The sequence below is a fragment of the Pleuronectes platessa genome, chromosome 8 (assembly GCF_947347685.1).
Source record: "Pleuronectes platessa chromosome 8, fPlePla1.1, whole genome shotgun sequence".
In the NCBI taxonomy this organism is placed as follows: Eukaryota; Metazoa; Chordata; class Actinopteri; order Pleuronectiformes; family Pleuronectidae; genus Pleuronectes; species Pleuronectes platessa.
The window spans coordinates 19,085,020-19,096,085 of NC_070633.1; the positions used below are offsets into that span (position 1 = coordinate 19,085,020).

General features: G+C 41.7%; 2 protein-coding genes across 2 annotated transcripts; one reads left to right on the plus strand and one right to left on the minus strand.

The window, feature by feature from the left end:
• The first annotated feature begins 232 nt into the window (after positions 1–232).
• Positions 233–5,280, plus strand: LOC128446230 (pre-mRNA-splicing factor RBM22). The gene is made up of 11 exons (XM_053429225.1): positions 233–327; positions 1,614–1,667; positions 1,751–1,780; positions 1,894–2,026; positions 2,149–2,249; positions 2,407–2,579; positions 2,860–3,060; positions 3,234–3,398; positions 3,892–3,980; positions 4,241–4,369; positions 4,539–5,280. The coding sequence occupies exons 1-11, from the start codon at positions 274–276 to the stop codon at positions 4,691–4,693; spliced, it is 1,284 nt and encodes a 427-aa protein (XP_053285200.1). The 5' UTR covers positions 233–273; the 3' UTR covers positions 4,694–5,280.
• LOC128446231 (myozenin-2) lies at positions 4,441–10,892 on the minus strand. Its single transcript, XM_053429226.1, has 6 exons — positions 10,739–10,892; positions 9,864–9,964; positions 8,809–8,972; positions 7,676–7,820; positions 6,968–7,151; positions 4,441–5,807 (listed from the first exon to the last, which is right to left on the minus strand). Exons 2-6 carry the CDS (start codon positions 9,949–9,951, stop codon positions 5,624–5,626), a joined length of 765 nt encoding a protein of 254 aa, XP_053285201.1. The 5' UTR covers positions 9,952–9,964; positions 10,739–10,892; the 3' UTR covers positions 4,441–5,623.
• Positions 10,893–11,066: the final 174 nt, after the last annotated feature.

Consider the following 11,066-nt stretch of genomic DNA (forward strand, 5'->3'; position numbering starts at 1 on the left):
CTCACTTCAGAAATAAGGTGGACTATAAATATGAATTTAAAACAACCGTAAGAAACGACAGAAAAAGAATGCTTCAGCGCTGCACAGCTAATCTGCAGATTTGTCTGTGATATAATGTAGACCATGTTTCCAGGTATTTATATTTGTCTCCCTGAGGTGATCGTGTTGTTGAGCATCATCTTGAAAGAGGGCGACACCTTAAGGTGACGCGTGGCTCTCTGCCGCTGTGCATTCTGGTCCAGACACTGGCCCGGCTGGCTCGCATTCTGCAAAATGGCGACGTCCCTGGGCTCCAACACCTACAACAGACAGAACTGGGAAGACGCGGTACGTTTAATCGACATCTCGGTGTTCACAACAGGGAGGGAAACTGAACGGCAACATTTTCCTCGCTAAGTTTTAGAAATTAACGTGATCGTGAAGCCGACCCGCTCACCACAAACACGGCAGCTTTGCCTGGTAGCTTGTTAGCTCCCCGTGAGCTAGTAGCCGAAGCGTGGCTATTGCGCTATTAACAGGTCGGGTGTTAGCTTCGCTGCTGACACTAATTAAGATAATAAAATACAGTTTGATCGGAAACCAGCTACAACCAGCTACATATTTTCTACCTTATCACTTGAGACCGGGCTCAGAATTATCTCTCGGTCACTGGGATGTAAACGCGTGTTGTGCTAAAGTTAGCTGCTATAGCTAACGTTACTGAACTAGCCTAGCATTAGCAGGATAACAACATTAAAACGCATCCTCGTACACTTACTGGAAGTTTCATTGTAAAACAAACAGAACTGCTTCACGCTGGACAGAACCGGTTTCACCTGATCACTTGTAAAAGCTCGTTATGATTATATCTGTTTTAACTCGTATCACATAGTAAGTTTAGCTCATTAGCCGCTGTGGTGAAGAAGACCCGCCTGTTTGACGACGACACAACCTTAACGTGGCCCTTAGATTAATGGAAATACCACAGTATTGTGGTCTGTGTTATTGGCATCATTCAGTTGTGCACACATGTGTGATGTTATATATGAGTTCGTTATAAGAAAGGATAAATCAGCCTTTCTGGTGGGAAACTACCACACCCATGTTATCTAGAATATGAGCCAAGTTTAGGTTTTGAAACAACTACCTGATCTTGCTTCTCAGTTCACTATTTGCGCATCAAGCAACTATATTTTTTGCACTGACCACTTTAATGACCCTCACCCTTCTATATATAGGGCTCAAATCAGTTTTCTCTCCTGAAGCATGACACAACTTGGCCTGTGACCAATGTTGGTTTTATCAACACATGAGAATATAAACCTTTGCAACCTTAGATGACGTTTGTGCCACAAGAGCTGCTTATATTTCGGTGTTTGGCTGATGCCGTCAGTGGGTTTGGATTAACGCAAGGTCATTTTCTGCAGTTAGCACTTAGAGTGAAACAGCATCCTTCAACAGATGGCAAAGTCAGAGAGCAAGTCCATGTCACACATGCACCTTCACTAAGATGCCCTCAGAAGAAATTAAAACCCAGAATATAGGCCATGTTACTGCTTCACAAACTTGTTGGGTTTTTAATTGACGTGGAACTTTATTCTTTTTTTAACATCTTTTTTTTCTCTGTCCTTCAGGATTTTCCAATTCTGTGTCAGACATGTTTGGGAGAAAATCCTTACATCCGTATGGTGAGTGAGCAGGACTTTGTCATTGCAATGAAGTGGAGGTAGATTCTTTGCTGTGTAAAATTAATCCGTGCTTTGTATTACAGACTAAGGAGAAGTATGGGAAAGAATGCAAGGTATGTTTCGTATTAATATTTCAAATCATGATTATGCAGTACAAATAACATGTCCGTTACCTTACACTCTTAATTGTAAGAACATTTATAAATTTTCATTCTTTGCACTTCAGATTTGTGCTCGACCCTTCACTGTGTTCCGATGGTGTCCGGGGACACGGATGCGTTTCAAGAAGACGGAGGTCTGTCAGACCTGCAGCAAAATGAAGAATGTTTGTCAGACATGTCTGCTAGACCTGGAATATGGTAGGTCTTGGGAAGTGACTCATTTTAATCTGTAAATGTCATATGAACTGCATTCAACTACGGTTTGTTGAAGCAAGAATCTATGTGAGCTTAACCCTCTTGTCCTACTTTCTGTTGTACAGGTTTGCCTATCCAGGTGCGAGACACTGGGCTTTCTGTTAAGGATGAGGTTCCTAAGTCAGATGTAAACAAGGAGTACTACACTCAGAATATGGAGAGAGAGGTACAGTTGTTTTCTAATGCTCGCTCACTTGTGAATAATTGTGACAGTGAAGTTTTCAAACTGACAAAAACACTGAAAGCAAATGCATTTTTAAACACAAATGGTACCAAGAGGATTGTCATTGATCTTATGTATATTTGGACATTTGTGTTCCCAGATAGCAAATACTGATGGCACACGGCCGGTGGGCCAGTTGGGCAAGGCTCCTAGTTCCAGTGATATGTTGCTGAAACTGGCCCGTACGACGCCATATTACAAGAGGAACCGGCCGCACATCTGCTCCTTCTGGGTGAAGGGAGAGTGTAAGAGAGGGGAGGAGTGTCCCTACAGGTGAGTGACACTTCTTGAAACTGGTTACAGATGCTGTGAATTAGGGATTAGAAATTGATTTGGAGTTCGGAAGGTTGTTTCTTATGTTGATATTATGTTTGTTAATTAATGTGTATATATATATATATATATATATATATTTATTAAAAACTTTTCTGAGTACTTGCTACAATAGGCAACAGGGTTATTCGTATGGCTCAGTTTCAGACTGTAACCTATAATTCACAGTTGTTACACTGTTTTTTATTTTCTCATTATTAATCAAACATTTTTCACAAAGGCATGAGAAGCCCACGGACCCCGACGATCCTCTGGCTGACCAGAACATAAAAGACCGTTACTACGGTATCAATGACCCGGTTGCAGCCAAGCTGCTGACAAGGGCCTCAACCATGCCACGACTGGACCCACCTGATGACAAGTCGATTTCCACCCTCTACATTGGGGGTTTGGGAGATACTGTCACGGATGGAGACCTCAAGTAAGAATCCCAATTTCATAACAGACTCTTACACAACTTTGTTTTTGTCCACAAAGAGCACGTTTGTCTTATTTTCGAGATATAGTGTAGATGATGCAATCACTGTTGGTACAATTTTAAACCATAATATCCATTGTTATGATTCTATTTGACATTTGCCTGTATTATTACAGGAGCCACTTCTACCAGTTTGGTGAGATTCGTACCATTACCATCGTCCAGCGACAGCAGTGTGCCTTCATCCAGTTTGCCACACGCCAGTCTGCTGAAACGGCTGCAGAGAAGTCCTTCAACAAACTGATCATTAATGGACGAAGGCTCACTGTCAAATGGGGAAGGTAAGAAGTTGATCGAGAAGGTGAATTGAAGCCTTGGTGTGTCCATCTCTGACCAGACCTCCTGACTTGGAATCCATTAACAGCAGCTCATGTATTTTCTGCACACGATTAGTGGCAAATCCCAGGATAGCGTGCTTGTGCTCCAGAGGCAGTAAAGGTCCCATTCTGGGGGTAAATATTAATCTTACTATGCAACCAAAACAGCTCCTCTGCCATCTGGTTACATGTATTAGCTTACATATGGTGCACTAACCAGGGTTACTTGGGAGGTGAAGTGATGGTTTAAAGTGATAATTTGCTAATTAGCACCAGGTAGTGTTCAGAGAGTCTGTGTTTTGAAATTATCACCTCAGTCATAACTAACAGCAAACTGTTTTTACACAGCAAAGAATAAGAGCAGCAGAGCAGGAAACTCTGGGCACATTTGTGCTGAGGTATTTAACAGAGTGATGTATTGAATATTTACAACTTGTATGGTTTGTGTGTATTTCAGGTCTCAGGCAGCTAGAGGAAAGGAGGGTATCAAAGAAGGTGTCAGCGAGATGGGCACCAGACTTGATCCTGTACCTGGTCTGCCTGGAGGTGAGTCTGAAACACAGTGACGGCTTAAATAAGATGACATAGTATAATGACATAGCCATATGCTGTTAGTCTAAATTAAAGTAGTATTTACTTTGTACTTCTCATGATTTCTTTTGATAATTGAATCATAATCCTCATGTACAGTAATAAAATAAATACGTACTGCCACTTAGAGTGGAACAAAGTAACGCATTGATTTCTATTGAAATATATTTTATAGATTGTCTTAACTAATTCTGTGTTTTTCTTTTGTGCTGTAGCTCTTCCTCCACCACCACCATTGGATGAAGAAACTCCTGCCAATTACTTCAACCTGGACCCAGGCACTTCTCCTGCTGTCCTGAACATAGCTCTGCCCCCACCACCAGGAATCAACCCACCTCCCCCAGGTAATATTATTACCTTGAGCTCACAGATGAAGCTGACATCAGGCCCACAGCCAAAAACAATATCTTTCAAATATGAAACAGCTATTTATTAAATTAATAAATTATTGAAACACACTGAAAAAAAATGTCTAATGCTGTATTAACTTTTATTTTTCATCTGCTCATTCAGGTTTTGGGCCTCCAATGTTTCACCCCATGGCTCACATGGCTCCACCTATGCCCCCTCCAATGAACATGAGACCTCCTGGTCATATTCACTACCCCTCCCAGGATCCTCAGCGCATGGGTGCCCATGCAGCACATGGCGCACGCCATGGAGAGTAGCTGGTAGTGAAATCATACTGTGATTAGCTTTCATTCTTTTTCTCCGGTTGACCTGGTCAGGTGCCTTCTCCTCAGATGATGTGTCATGGCCTGCAAATAGCAAACTACAGGGAGGAATATACTGTACAAAAAAACAGTGATTTCTTAGAGGATATCATCTGTTTTATTATGCCACTTGCAGAACAGTTAATGAACTGAAGGAGCATCATCTGTGTCTGGAGCTAAGATAACTGTAGCAACTGGAAAGTTAAAAAGCACCAGAGCAGCATCTACGCAGTGGAATTTCACAAAGTAAAAGGCTTCAAACATAAGAGAGCTGACCAATGTGATCAGGTTTTTTAAAGGACTGGTGTGTTCAGCGCTGTTGTACATATAAAACTGAATACTTTAGGTTAAACATGTATCTGTCTCATTGTTTCAAGCATCACATTCACTTCTGAGGAACAATTTTAAACCTTTAAATTTCCAGTTACATTTACTTTTTTTATTTGACAGAATCTTAATATTCCACAACCTAAGGTATTTGTTATTGGTCTTTCTTTGTATGATGTTTTCACTTATTAAATTGACCCAAATTTTGTCATTAATATTTTTGTAGTCTGTATAATTCATCATTATCATGTATGCGGGTTGGGTTGTGTGGGTGGTGGAGGAAAAAAAAGTCAGAAGAAATGACTCTTTTTGGTGAAGAATAGAAATGGGTCAGACTGAAAAGCCTGTGGCAGCATGGTCCTGGACTCTACTGTGGTAATTAGCAGATTCCAGCATCTGGAGATGGTCTGAGCTGGTCAATCCACTCAGCAGCGGCACATTACTTTAGCGGTATAGCAGTCCTCTTGCAGTGCCCACTATTTAACAAGAGGATCGTTTTCGCAGGAGGCGAGGTGCAAGCATAGATCTGCACGTTGTCGTCTTTCTCTTATCAGTCCTTCATAGTTCATTAGATTCAGGGCTGTAATAGCCTCCCCATCCCCTGGGTGCTCTGTTGAAGTTGGGTCGTCGGCACATGCGGTCCAAGGCGACGCCAGGCAGGTTCTGAGACTCGATTGCCTCGAAGTCGATGAGTGGTGTCACCCTCTTGCTGGCCATAGCACCCCCGAAAGGCATTGCAGATCTGAGGAGCAAAGAGAGGTTCTTACAAAGCAGATGGGTGCATTACGTAGGGAGTTATTTTTTCATCTTTGTGTAGTTTTCTTTCTGCAGAGTTTTTGGTGGTGTGCCTTGGTTTATTTCCCAATATGTGATGTTAATAAACTTGGTATAAACATGTCATGGAATTTTATATCTGGCAAAGTCCTTAACATCTTTTAAAGAGACAAATTTTATAGGTCGGATTTCTAGCTCTGATCTTGCTGACTATTATCATTTTAGGTTTATTTGATCTTATTTTCATCTGATCTTCAAACTGACTTTAATGGTTGCCCTTTTTCATTTTTAACTTCTAAAGCTCAATTGCATATCTGTTTTGAAAGTTTCAATATAAATAGGTTTGTTATTCTTATAGGGATCATAAATCCCATCATAAGAAGTAAATCTCTGATCATCTCTTTAAAAATCAACTATTTCAAAAAGTACTAAATTGGATCAAATGACTAGAGCCTCCTCTTAGAAATTAACGAATTTGAAAGGGAATGGGAAGGACATGTTGGTTTCAGTAATTATACCAAAAAACAGAAGAGGCATTACTATTTAATACAAATCTGAATTTAATAGTGTCAACCAGCATTAGGGACACATTTGGGAAATACTAATTAAAGCTTCACAATTTCTTGATAATCCTAAAAGCTGAACAGAGTGGTACTACTCTTCCAGACAGTGACAGAAGCTTATTGATCGACAGCCTTAAATGACCTAAGTCTGAGCTTGTCTTTCATACATTTTCCATTTCTTCCTCTGCCCAAGCCTAACCTTTGTCCTGCCTCACCGATGAGATGCAATTCCTTGTGTGCCATGAGAAAAGTGATTCCCTTTCCTGCGCAATCAGTCTTGTGGGGACATTAAAACCTCTTAGCCTCGAGTGGATCATCTTTCAAGAGCCAGGGTTCAAAATAGCCAGCGCATAGCCACAATTCAAGGAGGTGCGAGCCAGAGACCGGATTCATTTTCAAACTGTGGAAACATGGAGTGGAGCCGAGGGAGCGGGATGATGGTGATGGATGACACGGTGAGGTCATCTGCGGGTCTATTTGAAGACGGGTGCTTCCCATTGAGCAGTTTATGATTTATTTGGGTGAACTGGGCAGTGACTGGTAAAGTGAAGCAGCCGACTCTTACCTGTTGAAGCTTCTGAAGTTTGCGGGCTGGAGCCCTGGTGGGAGCTGGGGCAGCTCGGTATTGAGGGCGTTCAGGAGCTCTTCTTTGGTTCCCAAAGCTTCCGTCCATGGGGAGGAGTAGGACTTGGGGATCACTGTTGTGTTGAACTTCTCACGGGGGATGTCCTTTAGAGGGCCAGAATAACCTGGCACGAATAAAAATCTCACATCAAAGAGCAAAAAGGACATACGCCTACTGGTAAAGTGAAAGCCGTGTTACTATATTAAAAATTTCAAGCAAGCAAATGTAAGGTCTCCTGTGTCGAGAAAAATGGATTATCCCTACGTTTTTAATTTAATCACAAAACCTATTTGATAATTGACATAAAAGCAAGATCTAACAACAACCACCAGATCTAATTTACATATAAAATATCCTCCATGTCACTACTGTCAACAACAATAGGAAGTTCAGTAATTAGATCCCAGTGTGAATCCCTGATAATAAAAAGAGCTCAGTTGGACTTCTGTCAGAGCAAATGCACAACAGCACTCAGCAAAGATACTCACAGATAATAGCTCTGTACAAACTGCCAACACTCCGAGCACTGGCAACAATAATAACATTCTATTTATTTGCTCAACACACGTCCATTTAAAAGCTGAAAAGTAGCCAAGCGGTGAACTAGTCGGTCGAGATGCCCTCCTCGCCGTGTGTACGAGCATTTACCTGGAGCGAGGACGTCGGGACTGCCCTTCTTTGCCACAGTCTTCTGCAGGTTCATGACCAGGCTGTGCTTACCAGCGATGGAGAAACCCTGGTTTTCTTTCCCTCCTTGAGGCTCTGAGAGGATTTGAGGAGCATCGAGATGGACCTGAGGGGACAAAGTTTCATTTCTGTGAATTTAATTACTTCCAAAACACTGTTAGACAGTTTTTTTTATCAAAGAGGGACTCCACTATTTTTAGACATGCAATTAAATGATTTTTACATGTCAGGAGGCCTGCTGTCACTTAGAAAGGAGCTTTCCAATGTTAGGACAAATCTCAGCTTTAGCTCAAGATCATTATTAATTCTTACTGGAAGCCTGTATTAGAACCTGGGGTGTTTAAATGTGGGAAAGAGGCTGAGATTTAGAAGGCCGGGTAGCACACTTTGTATTACTCTCTGACCCCCTGCATTGGAATTTCTTCAATTGGAAATTGTATTGCCAAACGAGGTTAGATTCTGATACAGAATGTCAGAAAAATCTTGTCAGACCTGGCTTCAAAAGATGGCTGCCATCATTGTAAACAGTCTTTCAAGGTTTTGTGATATTCTGTTTATAAGCACTTTGTATCAAATGTGATTCATTAAGTCAGTCGTGCTGTGTTTATTTAGCGATTTGCACTGCCCCACCCAGTGAAATAAACAAAAGTCATGACTTGTACTGACTGGAACATCGTAAAAGATGTTGTAGTGCATTGTGGGAAATTTTCCAAACCAAATATCCTCATATCTCCAACTCTGCTGTTTAAATGTTGTCAAATACTTTTTTTAAATGTCCTTTTATGCTTTTATGAAAGAGTGAATTGCCAGGGCTCCTTTACACCTCTTTAAATGTCTCTTTAAATGTAATTATTTTGTATATATGTTGCTCATTTGTTTATTTGAAGACAATTAATGACTAGCAGATGTTTCTGTACTCCACAGAAATGGGACTGCAGAAACCCTCCTGATTAATAATCATAGTGAAGATACACCGGAAGCTTTTTAAATGCATTCACTGCATGTCGGAAACACAGGTTCATAAGTTCAAGTAGAGCACACTTATGTTAGTTGATGTGTCTTTGTGTGTTATGTGCTGTGTGTCGTTTCCTTACAGTATTGGCGTTGTAAGCCACGTTGCCGGGGTTCTCCAGGGTGAACCTCTCCACTCGCTTCTGTCTCTCCTGAAACATGCGGGAGCCGCGATTGGACGGAAGATTCAGCTCCTCCATCATCACGTCCTTGGGAGTACTGATCTTCTTCACCAGGTTCAGACCCCCTGGCACAACATGACAGACACACGGAGGCCTTTTAATAAGTGATTGCATTAAATGTCCCTGTGCATTTTCAGTGGTGCAGCATCACAGTGGAGAGGTTCCCCCCGGGTTTCTGTGCCGCGTGCCGTGGCATCAGATGACTCCAACCTTGAAATACATCATGACGCTTGGTTGTTCGAGCGCAAGAGCAACGGTGGCAGAAGAAGGAAAGTAACACAGGCTAATAGGGGCTGTTGGCAAATCTTGATGTCTCCTTGGATCTTCCAGTTTCTGTCAACTTTCAACAGCTGAGGGGGGCTGAGCCATGTCACAGCATCACTAAGATGTTAACCACAGCTTTTGCTGAGGGTCTCTTCTCGTGTTACATCATGTCACAGAGGAGGGTCTGGAATAGCCTCAAGATGACGTCAAGATGTGTGTAATGTTTGTTGTGGTCGGGGGTTGCACGGGTAACTGGGCATATAAATAGGATCTTTGGATGAAAGACCAATGTAAGAGTGGATGGCCCACAAATCTGGACCTACGCCATCCTTGAGTAGCGGCCTTTGATCGATTCAAATTTTTCTGAGTGCAGGGGTCTTTTTGTCAAAGTCTAGCTGGCAGACAGAGCAGGAAAAACACACAGTGCAACTGGGATGCTCCCAGCGGAAACGTCTGGAGAACTTTAACAGCATACTGTCTCTCCTGGGATTCGGGTGTACCATGCTCCACATGGCCTCAGGCGATTTCTCTTTGATGTCTGGCTCAATTTCATCTGACAACCTCCGGCTGTGATCGCATACTAGGGCAGTAGTTTTTTTTAACGTCCACATTCATGTACATGTAAATCAATTCTGTGTCTCAGTGTTGTGACACATTCTGAAACTAAACCAATGCTTCCTCAGTGCACTCACCTCCTTTGGCCTCTCTGGACAGAGCCCTAGCGTTCATCATCCTTTGTTTAGTCAGGTCATTTTGGCCGGACTGCATCATCATCATCATCGTCGTTGTTTTTCTACGATGGAAACAGACAGTTCAATCATTTGTACAAAGATTTATTTTAATTGTAGGATTCTATGTATAATTTGGTTTTTTTTTTAGTCAGATTGGATTTTAGTGACAAACAGAAGAAACACAAACTCCTTTAGGTTTCATTTTGTTGTGAATCACAAATCTTAAATTATATGTTAGTCAGAAATTATTCTTCTTTCTAAGGGCCCATCAGTTTTATTAAGTTAATATAACAGCATTTTGTTCAAGCAATGGATTTAATTCATAATTTGATTAAATCTCTCAATTTAAAATACTTCATATATTAATAATTTTACTACTACTATATGAGTATTTACATTTAGAAGCTGCCACTACATTAACACAGAAATGTATGATTATATGAATTTACAGTTCTTTATATGATCCGATTCTCTTACATGTTTATGCACACTGTAAACCACAAGTAACTAAACCTAAATTATGTCTTATAGTCACAAGTTCTAAATGTTATTGAGTCCAGCCCCATTTTGTTAAGTGAGTGTGACTGTAACAGTGTTTTGTTGAAGCAATGCATTTCCTCATAATCTGATTAAATCTTTCAAATTAAAATACTTATTATTACTCTACTTGCACCACAGCACAACACCGAAATGTATGATTTACTGGTTCCTTGTTTACAATTCTTTAAAGAACCCAATGGCTTCCAAACCTGTGTAACACTTGGCAAACTTAATGCTCCTCTCAGGGCCCTTCTTTCCCTGCTTATCATGAAGGCCCACACTCAGCGGCTCCTTACCTGTGTCTCCTGTCCTTCTGTCTGTTAGTGGGAGTTCCTCTGGATGGTTGTGTTGTGTGGTCGGTCCGGGACTGGAGCTGAGATGCTTCCTCACTACACTGTGACTCTCCGCTGCAGAGCGGGGACCGTCCGTATAAAACTCACCCAGGGATGCCTGTGGTGCTTATCTCACCCAGTTTATTTTAGCAGAGGATTCCAAGAGAGAGAAGATGGATGGAGGGGGGGGGGGGGGGTATTGGTGGTTGTGGGAGGGTGGTGCTGGTATAAAAGGCCTGTCGAGGGGAAGGGGCCAGGATAAAGGCTTGCATCGTGACCTCGAGCCGCTTTG